Source organism: Polypterus senegalus, chromosome 18 (assembly GCF_016835505.1).
Source record: "Polypterus senegalus isolate Bchr_013 chromosome 18, ASM1683550v1, whole genome shotgun sequence".
Classification (NCBI taxonomy): Eukaryota; Metazoa; Chordata; class Cladistia; order Polypteriformes; family Polypteridae; genus Polypterus; species Polypterus senegalus.
Genome location: NC_053171.1, coordinates 67160499 through 67177780, shown reverse-complemented (window position 1 = coordinate 67177780; position 17282 = coordinate 67160499). Strand labels below are relative to the sequence as shown.

At 41.9% G+C, this 17282-nt stretch overlaps 1 protein-coding gene across 3 annotated transcripts in view; it reads right to left on the bottom strand.

Moving 5' to 3' along the window:
• LOC120519113 (transmembrane protein 87A-like) overlaps positions 1-17282 on the bottom strand; it is a 117439-nt gene that overhangs the window by 45444 nt on the left and 54713 nt on the right. For all 3 annotated transcript variants that reach the window (XM_039742224.1, XM_039742225.1, XM_039742223.1), the window contains exon 8: positions 3329-3390. In XM_039742224.1, the coding sequence (XP_039598158.1) occupies positions 3329-3390 (62 nt within the window). The remainder of the gene's footprint in view (positions 1-3328; positions 3391-17282) is intronic.

Here is a 17282-nt window from a genome sequence, read left to right as displayed (position 1 = left end):
AACCACAAGTTAACTTGATCATGTCTTCCAGAAGTCTTGAAAAAGCATGAAGAACAAATAGACATATATACATATACACAGAAAGATACATAGATAGATACATAGACAGACAGACAGACAGATAGATAGATACTTTATTAATCCCAAGGGGAAATTCACATAATCCAACAGCAGTATACTGATACAAAAAAAAATAAAGAGTAATAAAAATGCATGATAAAGCAAACAATAAGTTTGAATAAAGCTAGCATTTACTCCCCCGGGTGGAACTGAAGAGTCGAATAGTGTGGGGGAGGAACGATCTCCTCAGTCTGTCAGTGGAGCAGGACAGTGACATCAGTCTGTCGCTGAAGCTGCTCCTCTGCCTGGAGATGACACGGTTTAGTGGATGCTCTCCAGCTTTATTCCTACAATAGAGCCTGCCTTCCTAAAAAGTTTGTCCAGGAGTGAGACGTCCTTTTTCTTTATGCTGCCTCCCCAGCACACCACCATGTAGAAGAGGGCACTCGCCACAACCGCCTGGTAGAACATCAGCAGCATCTTATTGCAGATGTTGAAGGACGCCAACCTTCTAAGGAAGTATAGTTGGCTCTGACCTTTCTTACACAGAGCATCAGTTTTGGCAGACCAGTCCAATTTGTCATCCAGCTGCACTCCTAGGTATTTATAGGTCTGTACTCTCTGCACACAGTCACCTATGATGATCAAGGAGTCCATGAGGGGCCTGGGCCTCCTAAAATCCACCACCAGTTCCTTGGTCTTGCTGGTGTTCAGGTGTAAGTGGTTTGAGTTGCACCATTTAACAAAGTCTTTGATTAGCTTCCTGTACTCCTCCTCCTGCCCACTCCTGATGCAGCCCACAATAGCAGTGTCGTCAGCGAACTTTTGCATGTGGCAGGACTCCGAATCGTATTGGAAGTCTGATGTATATAGATTGAACAGGACCGGAGAAAGTACAGTCCCCTGCGGCGCTCCTGTGTTGCTGACCACAATGTCAGACCTGCAGTTCCCAAGATGCACATACTGAGGTCTGTCTGTAAGATAGTCCACGATCCATGCCACCAGGTGTGAATCTACTCCCATCTCAGTCAGCTTGTTCCTAAAGACCAAAGATTGGATGGTTTTGAAGACGCTAGAGAAGTCCAAAAACATAATTCTTACAGCACTACTGCCTCTGTCCAGGTGGAAGAGGGATCGGTGTAGCATATGGATGATGGCATCCTCCGCTCCCACCTTCTCCCGGTATGCGAACTGCAGAGGGTCAAGGGCGTGGCGGACCTGTGGCCTCAGGGGGTGAAGCAGCAGCCGCTCCGTGGTCTTCATTACATGTGACGTCAGAGCAACAGGCCAGAAGTCATTCAGCTCACTAGGACGTGACACCTTTGGGACTGCGGAGATACAAGATGTTTTCCAAAGCCTCGGGACTCTCCCCTGTTCCAGACTCAGGTTGAAGATGCGCTGTAGAGGACTCCCCAGTTCCAGCACACAGGCCTTCAGCAGTCGAGGCGATACACCATCTGGACCCGCTGCTTTGCTGGCACGAAGTCTCCTCGGCTCTCTGCTCACCTGTGCTGCTGTAATTGTGGGTGGGGATGTCTCACCTATGCTGGTATCAGCAGAAGGATGGTTGGAGGATGCAGTACTCCGAGGTGAGAGTACACATACATATACACACACACACAAACTGCTTTTTGTGTTTACTTGTGTTATATTTGACTAATGGTTAAATGTGTTTGATGATCAGAAACATTTTGTGTGACAAACATGCAAAAGAATAAGAAATCAGGAAGGGGCAAATAGTTTTTCACACCACTGTGTATATATATATATATATATATATATATATATATATATATATATATATATATATATATATATATATATATATATATATATACATACATACATACATACATACATACATACATACATACATACATATATATATATATATATATATATATATATATATATATATATATATATATACCTGCCCAACTTTTGTAAGTAAGCTGTAAGGAATGAGCCTGCCAAATTTCAGCCTTCTACCTGCACGGGAAGTTGGAGAATTAGTGACGAGTCAGTCAGTGAGGGCTTTGCCTTTTATTAGTATAGATATACATATACGTGACCCTGTAGTTAGGATTTAGCGGGTTGGATAATGGATGGATAGATATATTATATACACACACACACACATGATTAGCACTTTTTCATACATAAAAATCAAGGATTCTGTAATTTTGGTAAACAAAATGGGGCCCAGTATTAACTGTTAAAGTTGTATAAATTTCCCTTCATTATGTAGGAATAAAATCTAGGTTTGTATCATCCTCTTAGCATTTGCAGCTGTGCTGTTTCCTAAAATAGAGAGTGCAGTCAGGTCAGTCAATACGTAAACGAGCTGCTGACAAAAAAGGCCATGTAAACTCTTGATTGGCGCTTCTGTAGTTTCGAAGGTCACCACCTGCATATATTCAGGTCACCAGTTTAAAAAAAAAAAAAGGTTTTATACATATGAAAATGCACAGTAGCAAAGGAGAGAGTTAAAACAAAAGAGTGCCATTATAAACAATGCTGCACATCTTCTCTGTGACACAGTAACACCAAGGACTTTCAGCCAATGACTGACTCAAACAGAGTAATTTGTAAATTTGAGGATGTTTGCGTTATGAAATTCACCTTGCCAAATAATGCCTTTTGTGTTTATGATGTAAGCATGGAATAAAGGATTTTACTTACATTTTACTACAGTATAGTAGTATTTTAACAAGAAATGAGTACACAGTACCAAATTTATTATTGCAAATATATTGGTGATGCCATATGTAGTATGACAAAACCTATAAACATTACTACTGACAAAAAAAAGCACACTTTCTGCCAGGTGTTCATTTATCATAAATGGAAGCAGAATTCCACATAGAAGAACAAAAAACAAAAATATTTTTGATGCAACTCTGATTAGAAATAAAGTTCTCAGGGTCATGATGATCAAGCTTTATCTCTTACAATTATAATCGAATGAAAGTAGTTCAAAGTTCAACAACTTTAAATGCACTGAAAATGCTTATTTTTAGAATTATAGTATCAATACTACTTTAAATTATTCGGCTTCTATAGTACTAAACCTTCAGCATCATTGTAAATGAAAAGAACTAATCTTATATTTGGATATTTGACTCCTTAAAAATGCCAAATATAATGGTCACAAAACCCAGCCAAACCCACTGCATTTATCAGTTTCCCAAATGCCTAACCTAAAATTACAAAATTAATACAGATAGGTCATCAAGTGTCAAATAAAAAAACAACCTTTGACACTCACCATCATTAGAGGCCATTCAGTGGGGGACGTATAATCATGGAGTCCTTTCATTGCCACAGTCACTAAAAGAAAAAGAGGCAGTTGTACAAATACACAGTATAATTGACCAGTTTAGTAGTCATCCTTCTCCTTGTCATGTGTACAAAAGCAGTCAATGTGGGGGGGAAATCATACAGACAGACAGACAAGCAGCTACTGTCCAAGTACTACCAGCGACATCAAACAGGACTAGTGTCCATTTACAACTCAGTAAGCATACAAACAATACATGGTATCTGATTTAAACAGAAACAAGTAAAAGCCCCTTAAGTAAAAAAGAATTCAGTTTAATCATGAATTCCTCTGCCATTTCAATGTGTGTGTCACTTTTTTTAACAAGATGGCCTCATAGCCATCAATTTAGTACATTTTTATCCCAATGACCCTTTATCTGTTGAGGGAGAGGGTCATGTGCAAAAAAGGTGTAATTTAACAACAATATATGCTACTTCATCAAACAAAGTGAAACATAAGATCTTGAGTTTAAGTGCCACAACACCTTTTCACAAAACCTGTGTGAGTTTTCTTTTTACAACTTACACTGTTCTGGTATACAGTATTACATCTATATTTAAAGGTAAAATTACATAAACAAAGAGCAATTATTTTACACAGCACATTTTCTATAGCAAAGACCAAGGCACTTTACATGTTTAGTAAATTACAGACTGAGTATCTCTAATCTGAAAAACCAAAACGTTTTGAATGCCAACAAGACACCACCTATGTTGCTTCTAATTTTTTTCACTGCTTAGTGGATGTAAACAACTATGTGCAAATTTCAAATGGATTTATTCATACTGAACAAGGCTGTGCAGTCTGATCCCCCATGAAGCATCAAATGGCATGAAGCTACAATGCAAGATTGACCACCAGCACTGAGAGACAGTAGCTTTCCATGAAGGGTCACGAAGCTAGGGCACACAATTGACAGCCAGGGTTAAGGTACAGCCCAGGCAGTGATGTAAAGACGCCACAAATTAAATATTCCATATCAGGGATCTCAAACTTCGGTTTTATTCAAGAGTGAAGACGCGCATACGCTAAAAGAGAAAAAAAAAATCTAAGTTATAAAACCTAGCATAAGCAAATCTCTAAGCAGTTTACATTTATAAATCACAATCATCTTGTAAACGTATGTGGACGTGCCTCAGAACTCATATTAACATCGTAGATGTGTGCATTAATGGAATGTCACTCCAGTTAACAGTTCCACTTAACAAAAGCAGCTGCGTTCTTGATGGAAGTCCATACAGCAATACAAGTGCTATAAAGTGCTCTGGTTATGTTAGGAGAATGGAACACTGTGGCAAATTGCCTTGTTATGCTGGCAAAAAAATACTATGTTTTGTATATGTATACCTACACCATATGCATAGTGGATGTAGGGCCACACCGGTCAGTTAACGGCTTGAACTGTGTAGAACTGTGTGAAGAGGCTCTGTGCCGTGATACTTTGGGATACGGTATGATAGTAATAAGACATTATTTTCTCAGTGATGCTGTTTATGAAGGATGAAATGGGCCAGTTGGGTGAATTCATTTCAAAGAAATGGCAAAGGAAGGCTGGTAGTATATTTGCCGTTTTGAGTAGTGAGCTGCTCTTATTGTTAATAGTATACAATAAAAACATACATTTGATTTGTGTCCGTAACAAGGTTATTATAGTTAACGAAAACTAAAATCAAAACTGAAACTATTATTAAAACAACATTTTCAGAAACTGAAATAAAATAATTAACAAATAAAAAACTAAAACTAAACGAAACTATTAAAGTAGCTGGAAAGACTAACTGAAATAAAATAATAATTTACCAAACATAATTTTAGTTTTCGTTTGTGAATTAATCTTCTTGCTGTTAGTTTTTAACCTTTATAACACTTAACTCTAAAACTGAAAGCCATCCACCACAAGCCACTCGCACGTATTTATCCAGTGAACGGCGGCTGGCGATGGAGGGCGGTTGTTCAAAAGGCATTTGTGATGACAGAGCGAGCTGAATATACGTGTAAAGGTGTAAAGCATGTGGTATAGAAAGCAAATTTATGTGCCTCCTTTCTTTGCACTTGTATATCAAGATGTAATTCAAACGCCTGAAATCGGAATGTGCTGCTCAACAAAAACTTTACCGTATGGACAGAAAAATCACAAGTGAGTAACGTTTCAGTTTTAAAACTCCCAGAGTCCGAAAATACCATTTTTTGGTATTATGTCTGTCTGTCTGTGTGTGTGTATAAACACGATATCTCAAAAATGCAACTAGACGGATGAAATTTGGCATGTGGTTGTTACACGAAACTGTAGATCAGTATTAACTTTTGGGCCAAATCCATTAACCGGAAGTGGTATTTTACCTGAACGCATACTCGATTTTTTTTTATTTATGCAGCTACAGAGTCCAATTTATTCACTTTACTTTTATAGTTGTTCAATATATTATTAACTAGCAAAATACCCGTGCTTCGCAGCGGAGAAGTAGTGTGTTAAAGAAGTAATGAAAAAAGAAAAGGAAACATTTTAAAAATAACGTAACATGATTGTCAATGTAATTGTTTTGTGACTTTTATGAGTGTTGCTGTCACCAAGGATTTGATTATCATTATTTGTTTCAATCACGTTCATATTTGGAGGATGTGTTGTGTTCAAGTTACATTCCGTGTTTGTCTAGTCTATTCCTGACCATCTCATCTTTGTTGTCAACTATTGTAAAGATAACAGGTTTCACTCATCGAAGTGATCACTACCGAAATCAGTACTCGTGAATCTAAGATGTTCAACAGGCATTCCCAGTATTAAGTTGTAGATTTGCCTGCAAATATTTAGCGGCAGCGTGTCTATGAATGTAAAAAAAGTTTCTCTCGCACTTTCGCTGAGTTTGTGCCAAACACTAGTCTATCCCTGACCATCTCATTTTTGTTTGCATAAGCACAGTCCTTCACCCGCAAATATTTAGCGGCAGCGTGGATTGGATTGCTGCTGATAGACGGCCTTATATGGGCAGGCACTCAATTACGTGGGAGGCGTGACGATGAGGGATGTAACTCCGCCTCACACGGCGACCGAGCTGCAGGCTATGGCCGTATATATGTGCGTAAGAAGGTTCCAGTTATGACTGTTATGTGTAGAATTTCGAAATGAAACCTAACTTTTATAAGTAAGCTGTAAGGAATGAGCCTGCCAAATTTCAGCCTTCTACCTACATGGGAAGTTGGAGAATTAGTGATGGGTCAGTGAGTCAGTCAGTCAGTGAGTGAGGGCTTTGCCTTTTATTAGTATAGATTTGATTTGTTGTTGATGGTTCTTTAATGTACATAATATAATCATTGTCTTGCGGTTTACTCCTCAAATATCCATCCCCATATCCGAGTACACGAGAAAGTTTAAGGGAGTCCCGATTTTTGAAAATAAAACTGCACTGATCGAGAGACTGACAAGGTCATCATACAAGATCAGCATATTGTTGCTGACCAATCACTTTTGTTTTAAAAATGTTGTTTAACAACAAAGCGATACAAACCTTGTAAAATTCCTGAGTTGGCAATGTCTCTATTGAACTAAAGGTAGATGGGGGAAGAGAGTCTGCCAAGTGGCGAAAAGCTAAACATACTGATTTGTTTTTGTATTTATTCTATATTTATTAATTTTCTTTTTTAGTTCATATTCACAGCTCAAAATACCCGATATTGTGAAAATAATCCAGAAGCAGAATTATGCTTTAAAATATCTGTGCCCAATTTTCAATGTTTCTCTCTCTATCAAATCAGATAGCTGAAATATCATATTCTTTTTGCTCTTAACATCAGCCATATCATACATATTGCATACCAGGGATTTTTCCTGCTTTGCATCCAAACCTGCTGGGGTAGGCTCCAGGTTCCTGTGATCCTCCTCTGGATAAACAGGTTTAGATAACATATATATTGTTCTTAATCTCAGATGCTGTCTCTGTCATTTTGTACCTGTCCATACTCATTACCTGCTCGTGCTCTGCTCATTAAGTGTTTACTGTTCTTATGATGGGCTATTTAAGACTCACTGCCCCTAACCTTCACACTATATCCTTGTTTTTCTTTATTTACCTCAATACAGCTGGGCAGGGTCTGCACACTGATTCAAGCCTAAGAGCATTGTTCTTCCTTAACCTGCATGATTTTCATGGTCACACCTGTCAAAGAACAGTAGAATCTCTTTTCTTTTTTTTTTTATATCTTTCCAGGCCTGCAGGTGCAAAAGTCTGTCTAGAAATTGTTTGTGCCGAAGATGTAATCAGAGATCAATATGGCTGGTAAAAATAACAAAGCCCAGTATTTGAGATTTTTGAATGCAATATTGAAGGCATTCATTATAAGCACATTGTGTTGCGCAGGATATGTTGTATGCTGTAGACATTTAGAGTAAAATATATATACACACACACACAGGTATATATAAATAAAATAAAAATGTCTTTGTAAAAAAACTAAACTGAATTTCCAAGTAAGGTCAGAAAAAATCTAGAAATAAAAACTAATATAAAAAGGCAAAACTATAAAAAACCTTGGTCCATAACAGCCGGTGTAACTTTGCGCTTTTTTTTTTTTCCAATTTTATTCTCTCAGTCACGATCACGATACATACTACACCCCAAAACCACCAAAATTACAAACCCCTATTGTCTGACGCTGTTACTTTGTATTTTTAACTGGAAATAACTGTAGATGTGAGTGGTGTTTTGAGACAATGGAACTGGAAATTCTCTGATTTGGATGGATAAAACCTGACACACAAATGCTGGTGAATCTACCTTCTTCCTATCTCATTGTCACTTGAATTTTATTTTATTCAGTTTTATTGTGTTCCTGCTCACACTGTATTAGTATGCACTTTATGGTCCATGATGTCAAAACCACACTTGCAAACAACAGAGACATAGGTACAGAGTTGAGAGATATAGCAGAGTTAAACTCAGATGATGACGAGTGTTCTGCATTGGAGATAGAATGCAGACTGCACTTTTGCCGTCGCTGTACTTTGTATATAAAAAGTCAGATTGAATGTTATTTACCTTGATTTATTTACTTACTTCTCACAGTGTAAAGTCACAAGTGGACTGCAGAGATTCCTGTGTTTGATCCGACACAAGCATGCTCAAAAAATACATGTGTAATGCCAAGAAAAGTGTGTGCTGACACTTCATTTCGCAAGCAATGGCACGAGAATGCAGTCAAACTTTTTTATGTGCACATACACCGTCCAGATCTAAACACTAGCATAGAGAGTCTCTTGCGTACTGAAGAGTCTATAGCTGCAGGTGGAATCTGCCGTCACTGTACTTTGTATATAAAAGCCAGACCGAATGTTCTTTACCTATTTACCCTGATTTATTTACTTACTTCCTACAGAGTAAAGTCACAAATAGACTGCAGAGCTTCCCATGTAGAGGTGTGACATGCACTCTTTCTCTGATGTAGAACCCTCATCATCATCTGAGTTCACTTCTGTGATAGCACCTCTTTATGTAAAAAAAGCAATGTCACATGGGGGGAGCGTGAACGTGACTGGGAGAATAAAACTGAATTAAAAAAAAAATGAAACAAAGCTAACCTTTACAAGTACCATACATTTATACCGGCTGTTACATACTCAAATCAAATGTATGTTTTTACTAGCAAAATACCCGCGCTTCGCAGCGGAGAAGTAGTGTGTTAAAGAAGTAATGAAAAAAGAAAAGGAAACATTTTGAAAATAACGTAACATGAATGTCAATGTAATTGTTTTGTCACTGTTGTGAGTGATGAGTGTTGCTCTCATATACATATACATATATATACACATATATACATACTAGCAGAATACCTACGCTTCGTAGCGGAGAAGTAGTGTGTTAAAGAAGTAATGAAAAAGAAAAGGAAACATTTTGAAAATAACGTAACATGATTGTCAATTTATACATATATATATTTATTTATTTACACACACACACATAAACATATATATATACATATCTATACATATACACATATATACATACACATATATACACATACATATGCATACACACATACAAACATACACATATATATACACACATACATACATACATACACACACATATATACACACAAATACATATATATACATATACATACATATCTACATATATACACACACAGCTATTTCGTATCAGTGCAATACGCTGCTTGTTAAAACGGATAACTCCGCTCTTACGCAAGTCTGCGTGGATATTATGAACTATCGTATTTGTTCAAGTTCTATTTAAATTTTAAATAGAAGGAATTTTTATTTAGTTGACAGAAATATCTTTGGTAGGAATGGTAAAAACAGACAGGAATATTATTCCTGAATAAATCAACTCAAACCTTAAACAACTTATAATATTTTGCTCTCCTTAAAAATATATCCTGTCTAAATTATACAAGTTAGAAATAAAGTAAACGATAAAAGAACAAACATTCAAATTTCTTTACTCTTATGTAATTTTATATAAAAAATAAACTTAGATTTTAAATATCCCAAAAGATTTTGCTCTCCATAAAAATATATCCTGTCAAAATTATACAAATTCAAATATGAACATGCTGCATAACAAAACCTGGAAATATAAATAAAATGTGTTCCTTTCAGCAATAACAAATCAAATCATTCAGTTGTCTTTGCTCATATGTCATTTTAGAGCTGGACGCCTGGCATCTTTTTTTGGCAACAGGTTCGTTTCTGTTTGGTGTGAGGTTCTGTGTTGTGGAGATTCTCAGGATGGATTGCAGGTGCTCATCAGTGAGGCGACTCCTGTGTGCTGTTTTGTTAGTCTTTATCACTGAGAAGAGCTTCTCACACAGATATGTGCTACCAAACATGCACAAGGTTCGAGCCGCATGTAGACGGACTTTTTGTTCTTCAAAGTCACCAAAGCGCCGTGCAAACTCAGTGCGCCAGTTTATCAGCAAAGTGCGATTTGGGAACACCGTAGTGACGACTTGGTTTAACATTACTTGGCAACAGGGAAAGTGGGGCAAGGTGCACTGGTGCATTTGTGTCTCCCATAAAAGCAGCTTCACTTGAAATCACTTTGTGATTGTGCACGGGTAAAACGTCCGCTGAAGTGTCAGATTCTTATTTAATTATTCTGCTTTCTGTATCTTCTGCATTGCATTCAGGTTACCCTGATGTTTTGTCTCATAGTGCCGCCTTAGATTAAATTCTGTAATTACAGCCACATTAGCTCCACAAATGAGACACACGGGTTCAGTAAACATATACTCAGCCTCCCATCGGTTTTAAAGGCTCTATTTTCAGAATCAACTTTTCTCTTCAGCATCGTGTGAGCTAGCTTCGCAATAACTTGCAGCATCATAAGCTAGACTTGATTAACGCGTAAGTGTTCGCAAGGCAGCTGAAGCGCTGCATTATGGGATCTGTAGTTTATTGTGTTACCAGCGCTTCATATACCCGGCCATTAATAACAATAATACAGTATATAAAATGATCTCGGGCCGGATATAATTACACTGGCCGGATGTGGCCCGCGCCCTTGAGTTTGACACATATGGACTAAATAGAACTTGAAAAGATATATTTTTTCAAATGTGATCGCGCAATTCAGATAGAGTTGACGCAAGACTACAGCCTGCATGCCTCAATAAGTCATCCTCCCTCGCTCTTACTTTTTACCGCTCATCTAATGAATACACTGAGTATGGCTTTACCAAAACAATCATTGATGGCTAATAAAGTATCCATTATTCGAGTATGTAGATCGGGATATATATATACATATATATATACCCGCGATCGCAGCGAGAAGTAGTGTGTTAAAAAGCTAGAAAAGAAAAGGGAACATTTTAAAATAACGTAACATGACTGTCAATATACAGTATTTGTTTTGTGAGTGTTACTGAGTGTTGCTGTCATCAAGGATTTGATTATCATTATTTCTTTCAATCAGGTTCGTATTTGTAGGATGTGTTGTGTTCAAGTTACATTCCGTGTTTGTCAATCGTTGTAAAGATGACAGGTTTCTTTCATCGATTCGCTTCTTACTGCATCAATAAACAGCTCGCCTTCTTCTTTATCTGAGACCTGACACACTGCATGCACGGGTTTTTTACACTGTCTTCCTTTAGCGGACATTGACTTTTTCCACGTGTGCTTTGTTTCGCAGTAGCTGGATTTATGAATATGCTTGTATCAGACGCTTCATATTTTTGCTGCCTTTCAATTGTGTAATTCGGTTTTGTTCAGCCTTTGGAACTGTTGCTTTTATCTGTGCACTGCGCCAGTTCACGTGAGCCGCCGTGTACATGCATCGGGTTCCCAGCTGTGCTGGTGCCATCTCGCTATGTCCATGGCTGTATTTAATGTTACCTTAGTCCTTTCTCTCGCAGTTTCGCTGAGTTTGTGTCAAACACCACCCTGACCATCTCATCTTCCTCTCCATAAGCACAGTCCTTCACCCGTGAATATTTAGTGGAGTTTGCTATTGATTGCCGCTGACGGACGGCCTTATATGGGCAGGCACTAAATTACAAACGCCAGCGGAAGCCTGTCTATGAACTTAAATTAAAGTGTAGGTTTACATCGTGCTTTGTTTCCGAAGTAGCAGAACTCATGAATATGGTTGTATATTTCACTCGCTCGCTTCTATATATATCTATACTAATAAAAGGCAAAGCCCTCACTCACTCACTCATCACTAATTCTCCAACTTCCCATGTAGGTAGAAGGCTGAAATTTGGCAGGCTCATTCCTTACAGCTTACTTACAAAAGTTGGGCAGGTTTCATTTCGAAATTCTACGCCTAATGGTCATAACTGGAAGGTATTTTCCTCCATTAACTGTAATGGAGTTGAGCTGGAATGACGGGGGGCGGAGTTTCGTGACATCATCACGCCTCACGTAATCACGTGAACTGACTGTCAACGCAGTGCGTAGAAAACCAGGAAGACCTCCAAAAAGCGCTTAAGAAAACATGCATTATATAATTGAGAAGGCAGCTAAACAATAAGAAGCGAGCGAAAGTGACATATACTACCATATTCATGACTGCTGCTACCTCGAAAGAAAGCAAGGTGTAAACCTAAACTTTAAATTAAGTTCATAGACAGGCTACCGCTGGCTTTCACATGCCCACAGGTAATGCGGGATACAAGTTTAATGAGAGGACGAGGATATAAACGAGAGTTTTGATCACTTTGTAACTAAGTTAAAATTGTAGGTGAAGGGGTGTGCTTATGCAAATTCCGAGAGACTGTGTTTGTGGGGGATTGACAGTTAAGGCGGGTGGGGAGTCACGCCATCATCTCCCTCCCATTCATCTCATTTGGCTCTGAGCTGAGCTCTGCAGCTAACGCCGTCTTCCGAAGCAACACATCAGACTGCCACCAAATACTCACAGAAAAATCCACAAGTTAATACACACGCTGTCTCTAGAGTTTCTCCACACTGAATCCTCCAGGCACTACTTACAAAAGGTTACATTGACAATCGTGTTACGCTATTTTTAAAATCTTTCCTTTTCTTAGCACAAGCACAGCTGAGAAGCTTCATGCATGTGCTCCATAACGCTAAAAATAATGCATTTAATCACACTTTGCATTACAAGCAAAGGGGAGCTTTTGTCAATGCATGATTTCCTGGTACACCGATTACATTGATCAGCGCATCCCGATTCATTTTACCCTCGCACCACCTTAGTTTGAGAAGAAGTATGAAAAATATGAGGTTAACACAGAAAACAGATCACCAATTCAAGCTTTATGAATAATCGATTCGCCATCAATAATTGTTTTGGTAAAGCCATCCTCCTTCCATTTTATAATTTTTCCGCCACTAGCCATGATTAAATGAACGGTAAATAAAGTAAGAGCAAAGCGAGGGTGACTTATTTAGGCAGGCATATATATGACAGCAACACTCATGACAATGTCAATCATGTTACGCTATTATTAAAATGTTTCCTTTTCTTTTCATTACTTTTTAACACACTACTTCTCCGCTGCGAGGCGGGTATTTTGATATATATATATATGAATGACCTCCAAAGAGCGCTGAGACTTTTGATATCATGAACGTGTCTGCAAAACTGTGGTCTCCTGCCCAGCAAAAGTCGAGCAGCCAGCGCGCATAGCTGTGCCGCCTTTGAGACGCTGACTGCGCTTCTGCCTTAAGTCAAAGTGAGCACTTTTAATTTTTTCATCCTCCCCTGCGCTATAGCCCAGACAAGTGCAAACACGGACCCCTTTTCTACACCACGGCAAAATAATATTAAGGCGATTCACACTTTCTTTGCACGATATGATTATGAGGTTTCACCCGGATTATGAAGACACGCACACGAGTGGAGGACTGACAGTGCCATCACAGCCGATTAATGGCGGGACGCCTCACCAGTCTACACAAGACCCACCGCGACTGTCCCTCAAAAGGCGATCATAACGCCAGCTTAACACATCTCTATACTATATAAAAGAAAAAGGCAACTTTCCTTTCTTTACACCTTTTTCCTTTTATCCCAAACCAAAGCCTTTCTCTTAACACTGCAGAGGACACAAAACTAATTTTCTTTAAATGCCGGTAAGGCACATTACCAGAGGCACAAATTTGAACGCTCACATAGAAAATGTAATTTCTATACCACAGCCGCCGTAGCGCTTTCAAAAGGGATCTACTACCGAGAGATGATCCATATATATTTTAGCTGCTGTTAGTTACTTACCTGTTGTGTTACACAGTCTTTAAAATGTAGTTTACCCGAACCACTCCAGTAGTGCTCAATGTACCTGTACTTTTAAAACGTTAATGTTTTACTGTTTAATAACTTATAGACTATATTTTATTATTTCTCCCTTGCATTCAGTGACCAAAGCTATACACACATATATAGATACATACAAACATACACACAAGTATATGTATGTGTATATATATGTATGTATGTGTGTGTATATATATATATATATATATATATATATATATATATATATATATATATGTATGTATGTATGTATGTATGTATGTATGTATGTATGTATGTATGTATGTATGTATGTGTGTATATATATGACAGCAGCAATCCAAGCTGTGAGAAAACAGTAAAAAGGAGGCGTGTCAGACGTCATGGTACATTTTCTGATGCAGCTAGACGAAAATAACTTTGTGACGCTGCCACCAAATACACAAAACAATTACATTGACAATCATGTTACGTTATTTTCAAAATGTTTCCTTTTCTTTTCTTTCCTTCTTTAACACACTACTTCTCCGCTGCCAAGCGTGGTATTTTGCTATATATATATATATATATATATATATATATATATATATAGATAGAGATATATATATATATATATATATATATATATAGATAGAGAGAGATATATATATATATATATATAGATAGAGATATATATATAGATAGAGATATATATATATATATATTGTGGCCCGCCCGGGCTGGAGCCCGGCGGGGCGCCAGGAGGACGTGAGGAGGGCTTGTGCCTCCTCCAGACCGCGAGGGCGCCCGTCCTGGTTCTGTTGGGGGCCACGGGTTGAGGGCATGGAAGCCCTTCCCTGTAGGGGCCCGTGGTCACCGCCAGGCGCCCAATGCCGGTTTATCCCGTCGCGTTGCCGGTTGGGGCTGGAGCCCGCCGGACGCTTTGGAGGACCGGAGGAGGGCGAGTGCCTCCTCCAGACGGAGTGGGGGGCGTCCGTCCTGGTTAGGCAGGGCCTCGGGTACAGGGCTTTGAAGCCCAGCCCTGTAGGGACCCGTGGCCACCGCCAGGCGGCGCCCCGGTGCCTAATTATCCCGGGAGCCCGGCACTTCCGCCACACCAGGAAGTGCCGGGGGGGAGACTTTGTGTGGCACCCGGAGAGCTGCCAGGAAGACAGCCGACACTTCCGCCACGCTTGGGCGTGGCTAGAGGCAGAAGCACCTGGGGCTCATCCGGGGCCTTATTTAAGGGGCCGCCTCCCTCCAGTCATGGGTGGAAGTCGGGTGGAAGTGGACTGAGCAAGAGGAAGGACTGGAGGCGGCCAGGAAGGCACAAGAGACTGTGGGCCTGGACTGGGGGAAATCGGTGCGAGGAGGCACTGGGGGTGCACGTGAGCACGTGTGTAAATAATATTAGTGTAAATAAAAGTGTGTGGAGCAAAGTATGCTGTCCGTCTGTCTGTGCCGGGGCCAGCCTTCACAATGGCGCCCAACGTGGGGCCAACCCCCTGCTAAAAGGGGGGGACCCCGTCTTTATAAATATTTTGTGAACGGCCCGGCGCAGCAGCGACCCACACACTGGCGCGCCGCGCGGCCGTGCACGGCCGCTGAGCGCGTTTACCCGAAACCGCCGCCGGAATGAAGAGAGGCCATCCCCGGGTGCGGAGGAGGAGCGGGCCTCGCTGGAGCGCAGCGGGCTCCGAGAGACGCGCTGTGGAGATGGACAGCCAGGCCGGCGTTGCTTCGCTGAAGGCCAAACCGAGGCAGGGGCCTCGGCACGGCGGGATTCGGAGGTGAGTACCCTGCCCTGCGGGGTTGGATGTACCTTGTTCTCCGCAGGGAGGGGCGAACCGGATCCGCGTCTGTGGCAGGAGCACGCCGGGCCACGGGCTGTCGACAGCGCGCTGGCGGCCGCTGAGGAGGCCGCGAAATCGAAGCCGCAGCTGCGGTGCGGCGAAGAGGCACGTCTTCGCAGCCAGCGCAGGGGAGACAAGATGGCCGCGGGCCGGTGGTCCCGCCCGCTGACAGGCACGGGATTGGCCGGTGTGTCTTGCGTGCCCGCCGATGATTGGATAGAGGCGGGCCCAAGGAATGCCAGTCTCGTGCCAAACCGAGACCCGATTGGGCCAGAGGGAGTGGCCCAGAGGAGGCAGGCGGCGCGGGGAGCTGATGGACAGGGAAGCCCACCGACGTCTGTCTCTCTCTTTCCACCAGCTGCTCGGCGTCGCCGGAGGAGTCCCTTCGCCCGCCAAGCCGCTTTAGAGGAACTGCTACGTGTTCTCGCCGCCAGTGTGAGCAGCTGATGGAGATGGCGGTCGTCGAGAAAGCCACCGACTGAGACGGAGGATCGGCGCGGCGCTGGAACCGGAGGCAGGCAGAACACGGCGGGAGTGGTGAGTGCTGCGTTCCTCAGAGCAAGGGGGTTCACAACATGGCCGTGACCGATTACGGGACGACCGCTCGGTAGGCAACCTCCCAACAGCGGATGCGGCGGTGCAGACAGCTAGCGAGGCGAGGAGCTCGAACACGCAAGGGCTGGTAGGATCGGGCGCTGAGTGCCCTGGGTCCTAGCGCCCTGCGCTTCAAGCCTGCAGCTGTCTCCTGTCGCTCTGCCTGGACGCAGACGGGCTGGATTTGAGCTTTGCTGTGCTCAGACCCAGACCGTCAGCGCGGCCCAAGAAAAGAAGGAGGAACCGGCGGGTGAATGCCGTTCCTCCGATAGGAGAGGAGACGGGCGCTGGAGTGCGCGCTGTCCGGAGAAGGGCCGTCCTCTGGATGGGCAGAGGAGATCCCCTGGGCGGCTGGACGAGCTGCCTGCGAGAGCGGTGCCGAGGCCGACGAACGGACGGGCATGGAACCTGCGGCGGAGGACTTCAGCAGGCAAGTTGGGGGCTGTCGGAGGGGGGCAGGAGCACGGTCGATACGGAGACCGACGGGCGCTGGGATGAGTGTCCTGGCTGTGCTTCTGGCCCTCTTTTCCTTTATTTTACAGGCCGAAGCCCCGACGAGCGCTGAGGCCGTCGACAGGGACCTGCCCTCCTGAACGGGCCGCAGGAGTGCTCCACGCCGGGAGGACTACGGTGACCCGCTGGGGAACAGCGGGGCGTAGAGCGCGCAGACCACAGGGGACGTTTGCGCCGGCGAGGGTGCCGAAGACAGATGTCCCAGGGTGCCGTGTTGGACCCTGGGGACATAGTAGGACCCTCGCT